The sequence below is a fragment of the Cyphomyrmex costatus genome, unplaced genomic scaffold (genome assembly GCF_001594065.2).
Source record: "Cyphomyrmex costatus isolate MS0001 unplaced genomic scaffold, Ccosl1.0 scaffold1640, whole genome shotgun sequence".
Lineage (NCBI taxonomy): Eukaryota > Metazoa > Arthropoda > Insecta > Hymenoptera > Formicidae > Cyphomyrmex > Cyphomyrmex costatus.
The window spans coordinates 136,141-159,618 of NW_017275654.1; the positions used below are offsets into that span (position 1 = coordinate 136,141).

Here is a 23,478-nt window from a genome sequence, read left to right on the forward strand (position 1 = left end):
TATATATATATATATATATGGAGGACCTATACGGTTCGTTGAGAAATTAGAGAAATTAAAGGACATCGCTAACTCGTTCGCGTAAACGACAAATTTCGCAGTGATATGTATTTTCGAGTACCATGCACATTTACTTCTTACATCTCAATTTCATCGTTTACAGAACTTTATCATGTTTCTTAATGGGTGCCGTCCTTGTTGTTTTAACAGAATGAGGAAACTGTTTTATCTTATTAGGGCAAATTTAAAATAAGCAGACCGATGCTTCTTCGTTGTTTATATGGTGCGAAATTATTTTTAAGTGCGTGGTATTATTTGGGAAAATTATAATTTTGTTAACGTAAAAGTTAAGTTTTCCTCATGAGTTTTTATCAGTTGGCACGTACGGATCCTTTATTTTCGCCGTTCTAAAAGTTAGTACGTCAATGTAAATGATAATTAGGAGCAACGCACGCCTGCCTCATTACTCGTTTCTAGTTACCTCTCTCCTTATACTAGTTTCCCCGGTTTCCTTTACTTATTCGTGTAGAATTCCAGTAAGCAATTGGAGGAAACAAAACAGCTAGCCGCTATAATAGTAAAAATATGAAGTGACAAATCTCACTAATATGGATTTAATTTTATAATTTAACTTTGATCTCTGTTTAAGTCTATATTTGATCTAAAATGTAATTCATCTTCTAATTAATATTTTAAAACGAAAATGGTTTTACGACTTCAAGTATAAATTAAATATGATAAAATTGCCTTACAGAGGCTGCAATTTACTTATACTCGATTACAGGCAATTGTCTATAATAAAACCTAATTATATTAGATTTATAGACAATTTATATTACACTTATATTTACTTTATTAATCTTTTATTTTTATAAACTTTTGTATTTGATGACTTCATCTGTTATAAAAATAATGTAAAATCTTTTTTTATAAAAATTTAGTTTCTATTTTTAGAGCTTTCTAATCGTATTGATCAAACAATATGATCATATAGTTTTGGGCAGATTAGCAAAGTTAAAAGTATGTTGAAAAGTATTGAATTAGTATTCAGTGAATCCCAATATAAAATTCTAATTAAAATTCTAATTAAATTTAATATATTACTATCATATAAATTACAACAAATATATCGTTATCATTATTATTTACCTGTAATTTCTGCTTGGAGTCGGCTGGATGAAGTGGCTCCGGACCGGTTTTTGGCTGATCACCCTGCAGACTTTCGATGTTCTTTGTACGTATCAGCTTGCCGAAGAGCTCAAGGCCCTTCTCCCGGTCCAGGTCGAGCTTCATTTTTCTGAAAATTAAGGACGATTGAATTATTCACCCATATAGACTTGGAAAAAAAAGAAAGCGCCTCTCATAACAGGTAAGTGGTTTTGATCGAAGTTTTTCACAGACATCCTTCCATAGTAGGCACGTGAAATAAAATATTACACAGAAAACGCATCAACGAAAGGAAGATAAAGTAATATGATATAATAGAACGAGGTTCGAACAATATGCATCTGTCAGCTGTCTGCTGATGAAATGCGAGAAAATAATTAGAGAGTAAATATCTGTAGAAATATATGAGTACCAGCGATTTGTTAAACAAGGATTAAAAAGACATGTGTACGAGTATATACAGTTGATGATAATTACGCTATCCGTAGATGAGATGAAATTCAACGTACCTTTCAAGCATTTCTAAGTTTACTCAGCGGAAATGCAAACTAAAATGCACACTAGTATGCGCGTAAAAAGTAATTAAAAATCAGACCGATGTGTAAGATTGTTATTTCCAGCGAGGGGTTAATAATATCTGTCTGAACATGAGGCCTTTATGAGATTAAAAATAGCTTCTGCAGCACGGAGAGAGTAGTTTAAAGGTTATCAAATAAAATAAGAGTATATAAAGTATAAGTCGAAAAGATAGTTCATTGTATAACTTCCGGATCATCTTTGATATTCAACGTGATAGAAAATAACGGAAGATATTTTGTATCTAAGAATAGTATTCTGAACAATAAGGATAAAAGTTTCTTTTCATAAAATACGTATCGCATAAATAAAACAACATTTCGAGCAATTCATGGACAAAACAGACAATAGTAATATATACATGTGAGAACAATTGGAGTGAGAACAATTCAGAGATTCAGAGAATAGTTTCAAGAAATTGCGTGTCTGACAAATAATATCCATCAGACGAACGCGGAACTATAAAGAAAGAAACTTATGTCTGATGTCATCCATCATCCAGTTCGAAAACACAAAACGTAGCCGCGAAGAGACGTCCAACCCACAATCAGTCACATAATCGAACGGCAAATCGGCCGTTTCTGGAGATAAACGAGCTCTAAAAAAACCATCGCCGACATATGCAGCTTTCTTTTCTTCGGCTCGCTTATTTCCAGGGTCGGAAGTCGCGCACACGAATTATCGATTTATTATCCAGCGACGCCGTCGTTACTCCTCAACGGGTACAACTCTTTCACATTTCTCTGACGATGCTACTGCGAGCTTACCTGAAATTGAAAAATTATCGTGCGTACTCTTGTCATCCCATGAAATTATTTTGCCGAGATTACCCACCTAAGATTTCAACTGATTAAGATACGACTGTTTAAAAACATTAAATTATTATTCGATTGTTAAAAACGTTAAATTATTTCTCATTAATATATGTCCAAATTTTATAGCGAATTCTTCGATTAAGAATATATGTATCACATCTCAAAACATTACAAAAAAAAATCTAAAAATTTTATAGATGGTTCTATTATTATGTCTAAAAATTTGAGCACAATTTTTTCTTGTTTAGAAGTCTTCTAAATTTTGTTTCTTTAGTTCTTGTGTAAAATCGCGTTAAATCTGCAGCACGCGGAATGTCAAATAAATATATCTGTGAAAATTTTCTTTCTCTCCGGTGAGATATCGCGATCATTGAAACAATTACTCATCCTTTTTACTGTTAGTCGATTAAAACATCACACGTTAAGACGTTTATAATACAGAAGCGATACATTCTTCACGACAGATTATGCAAACAGCGAACAGCCAGGATGATCGCCGAACGAGTGAATGGGAAGGTACTCGATGTATTAAAAGGAATAAATTATTCAGGATATACACGGGTAAGGTTGAAAAACTTGAAAGTAAATTTTATTTGCCCCTCGTTGAAGATAATGGATTTTCAAGATACGCTTGGAATTTTACTCAGGAGCCACTGAGAGAGAAACTGGCACGTGTGATACGACGAGCTGACAAGTCACGAAATCCATATCGTTTGGAACGAACGCACGAAATTTCCCAGCAGAGAAGCAAGCTGTGCCAACAGAATTCTTGCGACCGAACTGAGGTTTTAAAAATACACGAATTTTGACAAAAATTTAATGATACTGAGAGTAACAGTCAAGAATTTTTCTACGCTCGTAAAAAACAATGCAATAATAAACTTTACCCGGGGCGTGAAAAAATAATGATTAGATTCTTATTATATCAATGTAATATTTTAAAGCAGTTCCCGTTATACAGTCTCTGTATCTTTTAGTCACTGCATTATTAGAAAGATAGCACATCTGAAAATTAACTATTTATTATAAAATATCTTTTTATTAAAGCATTTCTTAAGCTCTTTCTAAAATGGAACAAAAATTTTAATCAAGATAGTAAATGCGCGCGCGCACACACACACACACACACACACACATAACTTCATTTTCTTTCCATGTTGTACTTTAAATTATAATGTATTTCTTAAAATTATATCACTTGTTTTAAAAATTCGAGCAATGCAATTCTAATGTAGAATTATGTAAACATTCCTTATCATTGAGTTGTGACATTTTTTTATATAAACATACATCGTTTTTCTACAACAATATATTAATCTTTAGAGAAAGAGAAATTTATTTCCTTCCATTATTTAAAAAATGCTAATTTTTTTAATTGTGTCACTTTTTTATTAATGCGGCAAAATGTAATTTGGTTCTGTACGTCGCTATTTTTAAAATATTTATTGTTAGATAAAAATACGTATGTAAAAGTCTCTATTCTTGGCGAAAGCTGTGCATAGCACTTAACGAAAGTATTAAAACGGCTAGTGAAATCGGAAATTAAAATCTTACGAGAGTCGACGCTCTTAATCCTTCAATATGCATGAGTATTTCTCTCCTCGTGTTTCGTAAAGAAACATATAAGAGTAGTTTTCAATAATGCAGGCGCGAGTTCGTTTCGAAGCAACAGTAGAGAATTCGCTGTGAAATCGACCAACCGCTGCATAATCGCGCTTTAACGTGGCAGAATGCAATTAACCCTTTATATGCTGCTCGTGATATCTCGCGTTGGAACATCAGCCGTCTCTTTACGTCACTTCTTTCGTGTTATTGGTTATGTCGTTGCGCTTACGGGATGCCATTGTAGAATAATGTAAACGTATCGTTCTCAATCGACTTCTCATTAGCAAAATTGTTGTCAGATCGCGCACGGCACATATTTCATCCTTACCTCATTTCATTCTTTATCATATCTATATTTTTATTTTATGATGAAATTAAATATTTAAACATGTTAAACAAATTAATATTATCTTCATATGCACGATTAAAACTTATTTACGTCACAGAAGAGATTTAAAAAATATTTATCTTGAGATATTTATTTTTACTGCAAATAAAATTAAGAACTTTATATTAAAATCTACGTTCTGTAAAAAAATTTGAGTGTGGATTTCACATCATGGGTGTTAAATATAATTTTCAACGTGTTGATGTTGATATAAACCAACATAATATTTATATTATTTTCACTATGTTATTGTTGATATAAACATCAACATGATATGGATTTCATATTATCAATGTGGATTTAATATTCTGATTTAAAAAAAAAAACATGACGAAACAAAAGACTCAAACAGACAAAAATTAAATTAATAAAATCGAGCTACGAGTCTAGTTAATTTATAAACCATATATTTTACAAATAAACATTTAGTTAGGCTTGTAGCTTTTGATTTATCAATTTAATTCTTAAATAATTTAACATTAAGTTAATATTAAATTATTTAAATCAGAATATTAAATCCACACCGATGATATTAAATCCACATATGTTTGCGCTTACATTAACAGCAACACAGTAAAAATATGGAAATATGTCGTGATTTGTTATCGCCACTCTTTGACTTGTAATATGATGATGACGTGTAATATGATACGTACAACATGAGAGAAACTCGCGACAAACAACAGTAAGTTTAAAAATACTAACAAAATCCTATCCGTATGGGAAATTGCATTACGCAAAATCCGTGAGAAGAAAGTAATATCGCTGCTTCGTTCCATTGTAACACGATCTCTCCTGACGATATCACACGCACGAAAGTTTTTAATTAAGAACGGGGACAAAACAAAACACACTCATGTCGCTGCTTACTGCGTGACTATCGTACAGGGACAACAGCAATGAAACGAAAGCTTATTCGTATTCTCAGATCATCAAGAAGATCCGCCGAGGTTTTCTTAATTAAAACGACAAAAAACATGTCACTGTTTCTTTTTAAATAGAATTTACTTTTTTTTTAATCTTTGGTTACGAAGGATTATACGTTAGGCTGGAAAGTTTCTGCACGTCTCTCAATCAACGAAACCAATAATCAATCTTTCGAAATCCTCGCTTCCTTCCTTCGTGTTTATTCTTCTTAACGAGGTGGTGTATTTGATCCCCTTCACGTAATGCGCTATTACGTGATTGTCCTACCAAAGGATTCATTCAACGTTTCCATCAAACGCATGCATCACTGGCCGATCCACGGGGGGCTATAGAGATCATGACTCCCCTTGGAGTCTCGTTTAAAAATATTTATACAAAATGTTATATATAGTTTTAATATTTCTGTGTGCAATACTTGATCACAATTTTTATTCCACAAAATATTTGTTAATTTAATAAACTTTTAGATATAAAAACGTATATTCTATAATCTTTTATATTGTTCTTCTTTTGTGTTAATAACTTTAAATAAAATGTTTTCTGAATTATACATTTAAATAATATTTTTTCAATGTAATGCCAACAACAACTAAAATATTCTGTCTTTTCATATTTTATTTTAAAAACATTTCGTTTGCGGCCAATGGTTCCCTCTTGACAAATTTCTGAATCTGCAAATGACGTATACATCATGGAGAATCGCTGTCAGAAGCATACGACGATTCCTAGAGTCAAACTCGACGGAAATCCGACTGCAGTTTCAGATCGCGTAGAGTGGTTTATAACGCGCGCCTCGATGGCGAGAATCACAATACTGAAATTTGTCGAGAGGATTGAATCCCGTGGCGACGATCGCAATCTCTTGCAAGTTGCACACGTGGAATACATACGCGATGCGTACACTGTAAACAACAGTAAACAATTATCGTCGAAGCCATGATAAACTTCGGGAATGAGGAAACAATTGCGAACGGCAACAGACGGCTTTTTACGAATGGATTGTTAGAAACACAATGTCGGGATGTTTGCGACAGCTGGGTCGCCGCTGGGTACGCCGTTAGTTAATAAATCGACACAATAATTACTCTTAATAATTACTCTCGCGAGAAGGACGGTGCGCAATTGTTGCAGCGTATTACAACACATACTACAACACGTTATAAATTAAAATATTACGAAGCGACTTCGCTACGCGCGAGCAAAAAGTTCATTAATACACTAAGGATTTAAACATTTTTTCTTTCAAATATTTTGATACAAAATATTACATGTCATTTTATTATGGAATGGAAAATGTTTCTAAAGTGTATATGCAGAACATTACGTGTGTAATCAAGTTCTGATTCTCCCATGGCGAGCCTCGGGGCTTAAGTACGATTACAGAGATTCGCAGAAAGAAAACGTAGATAATAATCGGTTTCGCGTTCGCAGTGGCGCGGTTATTTCCATACGATTTGCAAGAGACGTGATATCACAGCGCAGCAGAAGCTTCGGAGTTGGTCGGTCGTTATCGCAAGCGAGCAAGCCACGAAAAAGAAAAAAAATAGAGAGAGAGAGAGAGAGAGAGGGAAATACGTTTTTAATATTATGTTAATTTTATTCAAGCCGACACGCCTCGTCTATCATTGGTCGCTTTTTCATTCTTCCGAGTGGAAAGGAGAGAAATCGTGACTTCGTGCTCGCAAGACTGCCTACCCTTCGATAAGGGAAGACAGCCCTCTGCGTGTGCACATTGGTAAGCGGCCCTTTGCGCTCCTCGCGACATTAACTTCGACCCTGGAATTTCCAGGGACCATGAATGTTCTTTCCTGAGGGGGAGAGAGAGAGAGAGAGAGAGAGAAGGAGACTTGTGTCCGCGAAATTCGTTTAACATCCGCTTAATTTTAAATTCCTTGCGTGCGAAGAAATCGATACTTGAACACTATACGTCGCAGCGTGCGATAATAATCACGATAATGATAGTCGTGTTTCTCGTTTTAATGCTGCAGGAGGTAATTTTTTAATCTCCATTTTTTTCAGACGGTTAAAAACGCGAAATGAATAATATTTCGTTAACTCCACGAGCGTCGGATAAATTTTTTCAACTTCTATTAAGTGTCAGTTTCATTATCATAAAAACAAAAATTCATACAATAAAATTTACGCACGATTTATGAATCTATAAGCGTGATTTGTAATGATCAAAAAAAGGTTTTACTTCGCGTGAATCTACTTGCTCGCCCACACGCTCTTACATTACGCACTTATTGCATTAAGTATTTATAAAACATGACGTATTATAGCATTTCAGGATTAAACATCGTCATTCAACACGCTATTCTCGCTCCGTAAAGAACTCTATAAAACTTCAGAACAGGATTATCTTCTGTAACCAGGATGCCGATACTTTTCGCGGAAAAAGGAAGATATGCTTTGTAAAACGAAGGCAAGGGAACTCGAGTCTCGTATTCTGAACGGTCACGGGTTGGCGATTTTGCGGTTATCGATCCCGCCCTCGCGGTGTGTTCACCTCCCGGTGCCGTTAAAACAACCGTACTAACACATATATACACACATACACACACGTAGGCACATCCACGCAAATATTCCCGTAGGTATATTCAAGAGAAGAGTCTCCCTTTTTCCCTCTTTCCTCGCAGCTCCCTCGAAGAATCGCAGACGTCGGCCGGACGTGAGAATTCTAATCCGAAGTCTAGTTCTCTCATAAACTACAAACTGAAAGATCTTATTCGCGTGCCTCTATGTAACACCTGATGAGTTTGCAGCCACCTAAGATTCTGCAATCGCAGAAGTCAGCTGCACCGATAACTCGCGAACTTCTCCGTTATACGATTGCAAAACTTTCTCTTTATGCAACTCCCGAGGATTCAGATATTCAATAAGGGGACCTTCTATTCGTGCTGCTACTTGTTCGCATGTCATCTTGCGACATTGTATAAAATGGAAAGATGTACTCGTAGATAATCCACGTTAATTTTAGTTAGACTGTTGTCTGCGACGTATCGCATTGTCACGGTAAGAACGTGTGCAATCTCGCAGCGAATTTGATATGTATGCGGAACAATCTCATGTTCTTCTGCGGAAGAAAAATCAGTTGTCTTTAATCTTGTTTAAATTTTGATTTAAAGGCGAATGTAGTTATAATAAAAGTTTCAAACGCGCACGCACTTTCTCGTCTCAAACGATTAAATTTTCATGCTGACATTTGCTTTTTCCGACTGTCTCCTCCGATTCTGTAGATATCAATAACGTGTCAAAATGGCTTTCATGTCGAAATGTCAGACGGAAAAAGTTGTTTCCGATGATATAAATATACACAAACGGATATAGTACTAAAATAATCGTATGAAAAGTAATTTTTCCCGAGCGTGAATTTCCCGAGGGTCGAGCTAATGATTGAGCTCGACCACTAGTCACATCGTTGAATAAAATGGATGATGCTAACGATCTCGCGCTTGTTTGCAAAACCGTTGTGATTCCTGCATTATAAATAAATAATGTGGTAAATGTACACTGTAAAAGTACGAGAAAACAAATAAATCCATTTAAAACAGAACATAAATTATAAATCAACTTATACGTGCTATAAAATCTCATATCGAAAACAACATTGATTACAGTTTGTAATTTTTTGTGAAATGAAATTCAACCTTTTAGTATGCACGTTTCTCCTATTATTGATATAATTACAAATTTTGTTAAAAGAAGACAAAAATTCAATTGATTATAATGTAAATTAATCAAATTGGAATTACCACAAATTTCTGATTCTAAAATTTTACTTTTTCTTAATTTTCAAACAAAATCGTTTTTAATTTTCCTAACATTTCCTTGATTTCTCTGATTTTCAGTTTTACAGTAATCTTGAAAATGTTAATATTTGAATGCAACTCTAAATAATCTCGTAAATTTTATTATTTTTAGATATTTGAAGCTTGTATTCGCACAATAGTAGATACAAATAATAGATACAAATGGTCGAATATTCAAAGAAAGCATCTCATTATTTTGCAAAAGAAACAGAATCAACATCTCTTTTCAGAAAGAAAAAGCATACGATAAACGTTTGTGCTACATTTGGAATAAAAATTATCCAGTTTAACGAATCAGACGATTTATTTTGTACTGCAGTAATAGTTATGCTCGATTGTTATTGTTACTATCAGTACGGAACGTAAATAATTAACGTTTAATTGAATCAGCTCGATTTTACAACGATGTAACTATTTCTATGAAATTGGTCGCCGCGTTAACGATCGGTCGAGTTTGATCACTCGCCCGACACGATAAAACATAAAACGAGAATTAATGACGCGGTCGGCGGAATCTGTTTATGAAAAAGAATGAACAGAGATATAATCGCATTTTGGTCGATACGCGGACACCGAAAACGAGTGAATTCGATAGGAAATTTTCGCGTCGCTGAAGTTCCCCGTTAAATAACATCGAAAGAGTAGCGAACCAGTTTACGGCAAGCTCAGTTTAAATTCCTGGATTAAACAGTATCATTAGATTCCATCTTGCGCTACAGAAACGCTTTTTATTATATGTGCATATATGTACTTTGCGTTTTATGTATGTAAAATGCAGCTTTGAAATTCTCTCCAGTAAAGATAGGAAATTGATGATGCAAAGAGAATATTAAAATGGCCAAAGCTGAGACCAAAAATAGTCGAGTCTTATAGTACATATTTTTAGATACCCAATCTCTCTCACAGCTTCATTAAGATAGGAATTAGCGATTCGGCGTTATCTGTAAAAGTGCGAGAAACGTAATTATGACCGTTTGAATTTAAATATCTTCAATTTTCTTCTTATATACCGCTACTTATTTCTACCCCACTCGTTTTGCATAATTGAAAAACGATATAATCTTCCTGCGGTGTATATACCGCGAGAGTTAATGTCGATAACGCTGCAGATTTCAACATGGCACCTCAGCAAATTTACGCGTAGCGATTTACTCCCAATCTTTACGTGTGTTCCAAAATCAACGAGTATACTGTACGACATATAGCTGTAATTTGTCAATGTCGATGTGGGTCGTCCTAATAGTACGATAGCTCATTCGCAGGGCGATTTACTTGACTGAACAGCGATGCTTCGAATTCTCAAGTTTAATTGGATAGCAAAGAACATCGGCGTTCACACGATAATCCGTTTTTGCGATCTGCAATTTAGCTTGCACGACCTCGACATTTACTTGTTCCTCATTTTTTACACTAATAAATGTATACTTCTAATATTAAACGATGATAAAAAATTATATTTTTTTTTTAAATTAATATTCGCAAAGTATATTATAAAAAGATATCTAGTATATACTTTAAGAAGACAGAAAAAGAGCAAAAATATAAAATGAACAATTCTACAAAAAATAATTCTACAAAACAAAACTCTATCTCATTAAACTAAATATGAAAATTTAATATGTTCTTGTCACATTTATAATATTATATTATAAATTTATAGAGTTGTTTTATATTAAATTCTCGTTACTTAGCTTAATGAAATAAAAAATTTTTGTAGAATTATATTTTTATTTTATATTTTTGCTCCCTTTCTCTCTATACAAAATATACACGTATAAATGTCTTTTTATAAAATTAATTATATGTCTAATTATGCGTTCTAATATATTTAATCGCGATCATTATTCAATGTCCAATCAATTCACAATTTTGTAATTCTCCGGGGAGTCAAGGTACAATTAAACAATCACATTTATCCGCTTAATGATCGCAATGATGAGATTGTGTATTAATACGTACGTATCACTCAATCCCTATTATTTAGCTACAAATAGCTTGATACGATCCAACTCACGCTCTTTAAATAAGGTTCTTCAGCTTTTACATATTATTCCCTAAAGCAACTTTACGGAGTAAGCTGCTTTGCCCGAATAAATTTTAGTAAACTTGTGAAGTTTTAAGGAAAGTCTGGAGGTCATTATTCTTCAAATTAAACGCTCTGATAACGAGAATGGGTTATAGTCTCATGGTACTTCGTCATTACCTTCTCATTATTAACTGAATTCTCATCGTGCTCTAAAGTTCGAATCGTTTAAGGTGTTTAAGGAGATACGCATGTCAGTGTATTAAAGTTTATCGTGCTTTATAAACAATAATCACAAGTTTCTTTAAATCAAACATTATTGAATGGTACAAAATTTTTCTTAACGAAGTTTTATCGATTTTTTGACTCATTATTTACGTTATTTTTGATTCTTAAATTTACATTATTTCTAAAAATGTTCGATATTACTTTCAGAATACGCATTAATTCCAAAACACAATAGCTGTGTAGAAAGGTGCTATTTTATTTGTGAGTTTTTGTCGTTCGACAAATGTGTGCAGGGCAGAGATCTCTCTATCCTATGGCCAATCAACAGGCTTAAAAATGTGTTATACGACAAAAACGCACAAATGAAATAACAGTAATTGTACGATTGTCAGTAGCGATTGGTGATTACTTTTCAACCAATCAGAGCAAGCAATACATTGACTGTTCTGTTTTGATTGGTTAAAAAATCGCTAATATCGTCAATCCCAATCACACAATTGCTATTGTGATCATGGTTCTAATCTTAAGAAAGAATTGATCAATCATAGTTAATTCTCACATGATTGTGACTAATTAATTCATTGAAACTTAAGGTTTATTACATATATTGTGTTTCAGGACTTAATTAACAACAACGGCAGATCAGTTCTGATATTCTAAGTGAGATTTCTATTTCGCAAATCGACGTCCGTTTCCTTACAACTTCAATGCTTTAAGTTTTGATTGCTTCTAATGCAACTTCTAGTATGGAAATCTCTCCCGACATTCGCGCGGATTCAATTACCTACGTGAGCGTAGTCCACGCCCGTTGTAACTCGTGCCGGTATGTTACGCAACTCGCGAAATACTCGTCCCACTGTGGAATTGCTCACGTAACAAGAGTATAAACCATACAGAAGAGATTTTATCGTTACCATTGTCGCGCATAAATCACTCTACGGATGCCAGCATACATCCCCGCAGCGCCTAAACGTGAAAACGGTTCCGTCGCAGCAGCATTCGAGGATGAACACATAATAGAGAATACAATATGCCAATAACAAATATAAATTAATTCAATTCAATATTAATTCCTTTATCAATGAAACTAAATAATAATAATAATAAACTAAATAATAATGATAAAATTGTATTAAAAGCTAATGAGTTACCAACTTCTTCTGTTAATATAAAAAATAATAATGAATATATATGAAGATTCTAGAAGTCAACGCTGGTTGTAAATGTTATTCTAAAGTAACAATTTTAAAATAAAATAATTATTTATTTGAAACATTTCAGTTCAATTTTGAGCCATTTGTAGCTCAATTTTTTTAAAATTTACTTAAAATTACTATCTAAATAAAATAACTAAATAAATATAAAGAAACCAAATAAAATAAAAATTCTGTTATATTACAAATTAAAAAAACGATAATAAGGGATTTAAAAGTATAAGATTATATAATATATTGTACGAATATTTCTTGTATTATTTTTAGTTTATCTCATACTATAAATAAAATAAATTAAAAATAATTTTTTACACTTAAAAAAGTAATCTTACAGGTGTAACGAAAATTATCTGGGTACGAAAAATTAGCTGAAATAAATAAATTTCTGGCAAGTATTGCAATATTGGATATATTTTGCACCTAATCATATAGATGACAGAGATAAAATTTAGATTTGTGCTATAAATTCTACGTATGATACATATTTTCTATCAGATACAAAAAACAGTGATAATTCTAGCTGGAGCAGCAAAATATTTTTTTGCGTGTAACATTATAATTTTGATAATACTTTTGAGGTTTACATGGCTATTCTTCAAAGATACCAGATAGTTTGCTGATTATCGCTATATGTTTTTATCCATTGCTAATGCTAACGTTTCGTGAATCTTGTCATTCACTTTATCAAGACGAGAAGCGCACTGATACTCTACTTATAAATAATTTTAATCATTCGGAGAACTTATTATTTGCCCGCTGTGACTGATACTAATTTAAAGTTTAAAAACTAGGATCGATAATTGCGTGCTACAGATACAAACACAAAACACACACACACACATACAGAGCGAGAGATTATTTGTAATCATATATTGCTAAAAATTGAGTTAGAACGTCTAAATTTATTTGTTTTTAATAAACTTTGTTCATTAATTTATTTTATGCACCGAGGTCCATGATTCTTACCAACTCTTCTGTCTAATATAATTTCATTAAATAATTTTAATTCAATCATTTCTCAATAACTTGAAAATAAAATACGACATCTATAAAAAGCAATTTATTCTTCCTCATAAAATTCATATACATTTTATTTTTAAAATGTGAAACATTTTAGTAAATTTATTTATTATATCGTATATATGCGATAAAATAAACAAAATTAAATTAATTTAATGTTTTAGGTGCAAAACTGATTTTATTCTACGGAAGATTAATACCGTCCATGAGTTTGCCAAGAAATTAGTCACGAATAGCTAGTCCAAGCACGTCGGACCAAGTGGGAGAACATTATAGCGTCCGGGCGAATGTCACCGCACGTAATGGAATCGTTCTAGTGGAAAATCTTACGGAAGATAATTAAACGAGCCAGCCGCGTTGAACGTGAAGAAATTCCTTCTGTAGAGGCACTCAGCCAATAACGGCGCGCTCTTTTAAATAACGACCCGCAATGCTAGGTTTCTTCGATGCTCGAGTCTTCCTCTATTTTCTCGTTTCCTCACATTTTTCTCCCGTCCAGAGTATGCTGGCGAATAAACTCGTCGGTATTTAATCTGCACACGATGTATATCTGAATACCAACAATCGACTATTTGTGTTTTCTCTCTGATGAGAACGAGAAAATAGCGTGGAAGCGAAAATTACACGAGAAACATCAGAAAATAAAGACGTTATTGCTCTTTTTGTGAGCGTATATAATGGATCAGACTCACGCGTTGGTGAAATCAAGTTGCATACACAGAAAAACAAATTTTATTGAAAAATCGAAATATTTAGTTGGACACAGAAAATTTTGTTAAAAATAATAGTATTTACATATAATTTTATAGAACCGTCAAAATAATTATATGTATAGAAATCTGAAGCATGATGAACAATGTTGCAAAAGTTTTAACATTTTGGCGAGTAGTTTAAGCCTACATAATTATTTTAATGTGTAATGAAATTCAATGCAAATTTTTAGATTATAAACGCGATATGTTCCATTTCGGAAATTGTCTCGTGAAAAATTTCCAAATTTTCCGTGAAATGAAAAATTTCTGAATAATCGAATATCATGTCAAAGTAACACGTTTACAAAGTTATGGTTTAATCCTCTGGAAAGATCTATACATATATATGTATGCACAAATTTTCGATTACGAGAAATATTGCAAAATGTGCAAAATTGTAAAAAATTCAATTAATATTATTTTATTTCACGATTACTGGATGAAATAAATATGAAGGTGAGAGAAAGCTGTGTTTGCCCAGAACAAATAGGACAAGAATTGATAAAAACGGTTACCATGCGTGATGGTACGGCATGGTACAACAATTCAGATTTATTATAAATTTTTTCGCCATTTTTATTTCAATTTGAATATACTTTTATTTCAATAAAAGCACAAATATTCCTAGACGTTTTACCGAACGAATAAACCAATTATTGTACAATAATTTCTTACAGTAATCATAAAATTACATTAACAAGGTCGAAACATCTGCTCGATATTAAATGTACAATTCTCGCGTGTTTAGTTCAGAAATTCTTCCCCTTCATTCCGCTCACCCCAATGGCTACCCTTATTTAATTCCTACTCACGCTATTGTGTCTTCCCCGAGCGAGCTACGGGAAAAAAAAAACTTTTCATTCTCCCGCGTGCGAAGGAAGGAACGAGAAAAGATTCTTCTTCCTGCCTTATCTTAAAATACTTTTCATGCCTTTGTAAATGTGAGCCCTTTGGGGAATATAATGCTGCCCATTATACCGCGGTATCACCGCTGTCAGAAGCATTTCGCTCATAATTGTGCTACGGATTACATTACTGCAGAATATACAATCAGTTGTTGCAAAGTATGCTTTGAAATGCGTTAGAAAAATATTGCTTTCCCGTTAATTATTATCGTTCTATATTTTCATGCGCTGCAATTACGTCATATATATGTTAAACTGATTTTATTTTCGTCCGAAGATTTGTGACATTAAAATGTTTGATGGATGTTTTGCTATACGTGTCCACGAAATTCACTGTGTTCGTAAAATTCTCACTCTGTCATCAAACATGCCATTTTCAAAATCACGTGTCAAATATGCTCCGTCGATACTTTTTATTTGGCAAACTCTATCGAAACTGTAGTTGACCTCTTGAAAGTTTGAACAGGAATACTGCCAAATTTACGAAGCCTCTTCGAGAGGGTTTACATTTACAATTCTCGGCTGCACTACAATTCCCCGATGTGCTAGCTTCAGAAATTTTCTCCTCGGGCACAAGTTACCACGACGAAAATTTAGAGCGGGTGTCCCTTTCGCCGCGGGACCCCTTCTGTCATACCGAAGTAGGATACGTGTTTAAGAATTTAAGGTAGTCGATCGTATACTTTGACCTCTCGAGGAAACATAATTTAAATAAAATGTCTAAAATTGACTATTCCTTTTTCAACATTGGATATTTATATGCAATATAATGTTTAATATTAAAAATTAAACATATTGAATATATAAATGTAAAAAATTAGAGTTTATTTCGTTAAAAGCTACGTTATTATAGAATTTCTCAATTTCGTTCTTGTCTTTAAACTACATTGCAAATAAATCTTCATTACAAATCAACAACTTAAAGAATATAATTGTAAATAAATCATACATTTAATGATAAATTTAAAAATCAATTATACATATAATATATAGGAACAAAATTTATTTACAGAATTGAAGAAATAATAAATTAAATATTAATTAAATCATAAATAAACTAAATATGAAAGAAACATTTTTTTTATTTTTTGGTGTGTATGAAGATTGATTTGCCAACGTCTTTCTATTTTTTAATTCAAAGATATCAACTGAACGTTATCTGTAATGACATTAGCTATAATTTGACATATTTGTGTTAAAAGGGAGACGCAAATATGATGTTCAGAACATCGATGTATCAGATGCAAAGCACATAGGCACGTGTCAGTGATTGAATGTTCGTGCATACATCATGCAGCCGGATGGAGAGCTTATGAAGAGCACGTGTTGCTCTTTTCCCTTCAATGATACTATTACGTTGCCATAAAAGCGCTCTCGAAATAAATCCATTTGCGAAGGAATTGAGTAGATTCTTCGAGACGTTCTTAAATACGGAAAATAAGACTTGATTAGATCGTGAATTTTGTGATCTGTTTATATAATGCAGAAATTTATCAAAATTTATATAAACAAATAAAATATAAAAATAGGTACGCATATATATTTTTCTAAAAAAATTTCAAAATTAATCAAATAAAGAGAACAATAAAATAATCTCCCTAGAAGATTTGTCATCATATAGCACTATTATTTTATCATTGTCTATAAGATAATGATATGTTCTTGCCTATATCTTTGTCTTTGAAAAGTTGTTTGTTTAAACTTCCATATTAAATTAATGTCTTTTGTTACGCTGATCGGGCAAAGAGATATCGCGCCGGACAGCTAAGCTTATTTTGTTCTCTTTCTTTTTAATTAAATATACAGATTGAAAATACCCTGTCATTAACCTACCTGCAAACAAAAGTTTAATTAAATTTTAGGTGAAATAAGGTGTAATGCAATTATGTCTTATAATGCGATTATGTCTTTGTATGATACTTGCATGCATCAAACTTCAAGACATCTTTCTTTCAATTGCATTACACCTTATTTCACCTAAAATTTAATTAAACTTTTGTTTGCAGGTAGGTTAATGACAGGGTATTTTCAATCTGTATATTTAATTAAAAAGAAAGAGAACAAAATAAGCTTAGCTGTCCGGCGCGATATCTCTTTGCCCGATCAGCGTAACAAAATCTTAAAGCATGTACATATACCGCACGTCACGAGGCGTTTAGTATACTCCACGTTGATCGACGATCGCAATTTCAGAATGTCCTTGATACTTTAATCCGGCGCACCCCCCGTATCGAGAACCTATTACACGTTTAACGAGGTCGCCGCTGGAAGAAAACGATATTGCAGCGGTACAGGCTTATTTATGGTACGCTAAAATGGTATTGAAAGAATTCCAGACATATATATAATAGAGACAGGCTTACCACACTAGCGGATTCGCGGGAGTATGTGTGACTATGGGGGCCATGACCTCTCTCTTTCTCTCTCTCTCTTTTCTCGCAATTTCCTTTTTTAAAAGTATTAATATAGCAAATCGTTATATACATATACTTTTAATATTTTTGAAATATTTAATCACAATTTTGATATTTGAAAAACACTTTCTAATTTAGGAAACTTTTCGATAATCTAGATATAAAAAGATATTGATTCTTACTATATTATTTCTTTTTTGTGTTAATATAATTTTAAAATATGAATTATATATTTAAATAATATTTTTTTAATATATAATAATTTAAATAATAATTTAATATTCTATTTTTTTATATTTGATCTTTTAAAAAACCACTTTTATCGCGCGCCAATGGCCCTCATTGACAAATATCTGGATCCACTAATGCGTAACCGCAACGATCAACATAAATTTTTTTATTTCTCGTGCGATATTAGCATTTTTTGCAACGAGCTCATTAAATCGTGTCATACTAATCGTATGATAAAATACGCAGTGCAGTCCGAATTTCAAACTTTTCATGTTTTCACGTATATTTGTTTCTTGAATAAAATATTCGCATATAATGCACCTGATAGGGAGGTTAGAGAATGTTATTATCATCTTACAATTAGTCAGATCCGTTTATCTTCTATTAAATATCCCCCTCGGAGTTTATCCAATTTAAATGACGAGTTTCGACGTGATGGTAAATGGAGAATTATATAAAAATTCCGACCCAAATATTCCCGCGAAAAATCCTCTGCTGACGTTGACGTTCGTGTGCCGGAGAGGCCTTTATGCGAAACTTCGTTGTGCATAAAAGCGGATGATACTACAGCTGGTGGTTATGCGTCGCACACGTGCAATACTCTCGTGCTATCGTAATGGTGCTTTTGATGTGCTCGCATAGATCCAATTACTGGTTTCTGAATTGTTTCACGGAAGCCGTGTTAATTCCTGTTTCTTTTTTTCTTTTTCCTACTACCGTCCCATGGCAGTTAAATGAGCGCGAATATTTAACTGCGTTTCTCATTCCTTTTTGCATTTCGCTCGCATAAGCAATTTCCCTGTTTTCTCTGAAAACGAGAAAAAGGCAAATCGCTACTTGGCGTGTCTTGCACGGGAAATGCCTGTCGAACGAGATAACGTCTCATAAGCCGCGATCGAAGGAGCTTCTGCGGGATCATTTAACGTCACAGAAAATGATCTGTGAACTGCCGTAACTTTGGCTCAAATCAACGTTCGCTTATTGATTATTTTCCCAGACCTCAAATGCTATTAACGCGATGCATCCTTTTATTTTGGATCGCAATCGTGCTCGCTCATTGAATATTCCGACGACATCTAGTCGACGACGTGACTTGATTATTGAGAGATCGGGATGACGAATCCCAACAATACTGGAACCAGATTCTATCACGTGCATCGAGGATATATTAGGACGGATGCGTCAAAGATGTATAATATAGCAAAAGAGATTTTGTTATTTATAAGACTGATCGTCCATTAAAATTATGAAAATTAATCAAATTTACCTCCATTATTCTTTAAGTTTATATATTTCGCAAACATTTATTTCTTTATTTAAGATGATAGTAGCATTATTATCAATATCAATTATCAATATAATTGTGATATTATTATTTCAATTTCTGTTGATTGTTTTAAGTTTTGACAGCAACGTGCAATTTATATAACTAAAAAATACACTACTCAACAAAAATAGGAAACACTCGAAACACTCAAAATTGCACAATTTTTAGATAAAAAGATCATCGCAAAATTTCAACGTTGGTTGTAAAAAAATGCAGGTTTAGTTCCACAGTAATTAAATTACAAAAAATCGTAAGAAAAAAGCATTTTGTAAATAAAACTCTTATTTTTATAAACATATTAAATCTTTTGAAAAAAAAAAAATAGCATTTTTATCGACTTGCTGTTTATTTTTTGTCTAATGATTTTTTGCCAAGTTTTGATAAAATTATATAATTTTGACAGTTTTGAAAATGTTCCCAATTTTTTGTTGATTTTATTGTATAATATATGTATATTTATTATAAAATACAAACAAATTTCATACAAAATATTATTAGATATCAAGATCTAGCCTTGGCTATATTTATCCTTTCCTTACTTATTTGATTTTTCTATTTAATATAGTAATTATTTTTTCTCGTTTTGCATTATCTGGGACACAATTTGGATTTACGATTTACTCCTTAAGTTAAAGAACGTGTTCCAAAATACAATAAAATCTACAATAACTCTATTTATACTCTCCTGGAACTTAAGTTTAGTATTTCTCTCGCCTCTGGGACGCTTCCTCTGTTCTTGTACGAGTTACTTGTACGTACAAATCACCGTATACCGCGAACAAGGTGTAACTTCAACGGCGGCGAAACGGGGTCAGTTCGCGGGTGTGTAAAGGCCTGCTTCCAATCCGTACCCGTGTACTAGACGAAGGTCGGAGCAGATTGCACCCACAAAGCTCGAGCGAACGCGGGGCCGCGATTAAGGGTTGGCCGTGCGCCAGTCACGAGGTACGTTATCCGTCTTCAGCGTAGACGGGGAAATAAATTCACATGTTCCTCTCTTTTCCGTCCTCACTTTCAACGTGTCACGATTGAACGGATATATTTATAACGGCCTGTCTGTCGTCGTAAGTGAAATTGAATTTATCGGCCGGTATTGGAATTCTAATCCACACACATCGTCGATGTAGCTATGTTCATCAGCAGCAACATCAGATAATGAAAACGTTATAAGTTTTTTACAATAAATCGTTATCTAAGCTTTAAGTCTTAAGTAAGAAATTGACTAATCATAATCGATTATTCTTTTCATCTTCAACTCAAAACTTAGGTAATGGTTTATTGTAGAAACCCATTAAAATTAGTATAGGTACGGCAAGAACAGCTGACAAATCTAAAATTTTAGACAGATCTAAAAATTATTTTGCTAGATCATAAAATAATTATGTAGAAGTTCAAACTAGTTGCTAGAATGTTAAAACGTTTTTTTTTTATGATCTAATAAAATGATTTCCAGATCTGTACATATAGCTAAATTTATAGATTTTTCAATAAAATCATCCTTTGTGCATTCATAGTTAATTTTTGTATTTAAAACTTTGTGTCCATGATGCTAGAAATCAGTCTGAGAACTCGGATGAAAAATGAACTATCAATCGTATTGATCACATGATCGAATTATTCAAATGTAACTTCTTAATTCTTACTTTTTTCTTCGAAGATCTTTTACAAATTTCTAACATCTTGAACAAGCATCTTTAAACCGTCTTAAAGCATCTTTAAACTTGAGATCAGTCATAAATCAATCACAGAACTATATATTAATATTTTAAGACTTATTTAAGACAGTCTTGAAATAAAAACCGACTATGAATAAATACCGAACTAAAATTCGTAAAACTTGTTCAAAGAACAGCCCCTCACAGTCTTGTGTGATAGCTCAACCAGAACAGGCATTCTCTTGTTTTCGACCAAGCACTGCATTATTCATAATTTTTTGAAAGTTTCTGGCAGAGAGTCTGTCTTGTACATTTGTATTTCATAAATTTATTAGATTTCTTGTAAATTTATATTTTTATCGTCACAATTACTATAGCTGTATCGTCTTCATTACGCAGCCGAGGGTCATTAAAATTGGAAGTTGAAAGCAGTTTTTTTACCAAGACGATCTTGAGAAGGGTAGTACCTTTCATTCCCTTGTATACGTTTGTCTGATGTTATGTACACCTAATAATGTTCACGTTTACACCGCTCGCTGATCAATTCCGCCGAGAGCTCATTAAATTGTCGATTGCATCCTGTTCGCTCGTCTGCGATCGTGAGTGTAGAACGTGTCTCGTCCGATATAATGGGACGCTCTCGTTTACGAGCATCACAACCACCGGTCGGGATGCACACCGTTTCCCCTCCGATCATCTCCGCAGCCGGGCACAAAAGCGTTCGCCAGATAAAACTCGGCAAACCCATTTCGTTACGGTCCGCTCGCGACCAATTGAGCCTCATTTTTTTATAGATGCATATAGCTCTTTTATCTCCTGTCTCTTCTTCTCCGCTTCACGTCGCAAGTAGAACGCGCGCCGTCTGTCTGATCCGACCTCGATTCAAACTCGGCGGCTCCCATCGACTTCCACCACCATCCCCCAAAATTATCATTCCATAAGCTCTATCCTAGGATACTTACATATAAAGCCAATTCCTAAATAGAATTTGAGTCTGGCTTTGACCCGGATTCGCGTTCAGCTTTTGCGCACCGTTAATGGCTGATTTCGTGGTCGGAATTCTATCGCGTTTCTCGTTAGCGATGTAAAAATATATCATGTCGCTTTTGAGAAATTATATTTAAATCTAACAAAAGATAAAACGATCGTAAAGATAGCAATAAGTCGTAGATCCGATATAAATGTATGCAAATTAACGTTATAAATTAATGCATCGAGGTACGAGAGGGAATGGCGGAATAATTATATGATAGACATGTTGATGCCACCGCAGCTCTCTGTAACATCGGTGGCGTGAAGCCGTCGAGCTCCGCGTAGAAATTGCCCTTAGGCTTTTCACCCTGGTCCCGGATGTTTCGACCTAGATTCGAGTTCGCTCTGCTGCTTTCCGAACGCGGGCTTTTGAACAATTAAATTGAGCGACAAGCTGCGAAAACGGACAATTCAGTTCGCGTGTCCTCCCGAGGCCTTTTCTACATTTCTCTTGCCGTAGCAAGAGAGAGAGAGAAAGAAAGGCAGACTGGGTGCAATTTGCAGCCGTACGAGTTTCACAGCGCGGCGACGATCGCATTGAAATTGGAGAAATAATTCATTTTGATGCGAGCAAAACAAGAAATAAGGCAGGCAACAATCCCGCGAGCGAACTGGAAAATAATCGTGTTTCGGTTTTTTACAACGATCGGTATCGAATTGAATGAATCGAGAAGAATGAGAGAAAATACAGAGAATTATAAAGATATACAAATGACGATACACACAATCTACGTTGAAGAGTTCTCTCGAAAGGATTTCTTCTTATAAAAGGTAACTAATAACGCTATTTATCGAACAACATGAAAGCTCAATTTCTTCGCTCAATGGTGATTCAGTTAACGGTGAGTAACGTTTGAGTGATTTAATCGCGCACTGAATAGCGTTATCGAGTAGCGGATGTATACGATTTCATACCGCTACCATTTTGTTTATTATACACGGATAAACGAAGAAATGCTTTTATTAACATTGATATTGATAGAAGTACTGATTCATGCATATTGATGACTTTACTCTATCGTTTAGTAACGTGATTAAACCAGATTTTATCACATGCATTGCGCGGAAAAAATAGAGTCAGCAAAGCTTGCTGCGCGAGTTCAATATCTGTAACTGAAGGGATTTTATAATTTAACAAAGAAATTATGTATATGTAAGCAATCAGTTAATTCTTTGCTACAATAAAAACTATTATAACAAATTGTCTTCATTACAATAACAAAAGTATGAGCCATCCTGCAACTTTGTTAAAAATTTTAATCTATATTAGACTGACTTTTGCAGTAAATTATCTTTGCTGTATTAATAAATTTTCTGTGCTATTACAGCAAATATGATTATCTGTAATTGCTAATTTTATTCAGGTGTATAGCTTTGCTAATTTAAC

At 33.6% G+C, this 23,478-nt stretch overlaps 1 protein-coding gene across 1 annotated transcript in view; it reads right to left on the reverse strand.

Moving 5' to 3' along the window:
- Positions 1–23,478, reverse strand: part of LOC108771781 (cationic amino acid transporter 2) — an 88,880-nt gene that overhangs the window by 46,606 nt on the left and 18,796 nt on the right. Inside the window, exon 2 of the mRNA XM_018537143.1 lies at positions 1,150–1,297. Coding sequence (XP_018392645.1) covers positions 1,150–1,293 — 144 coding nt within the window. The 5' untranslated portion in view covers positions 1,294–1,297. The remainder of the gene's footprint in view (positions 1–1,149; positions 1,298–23,478) is intronic.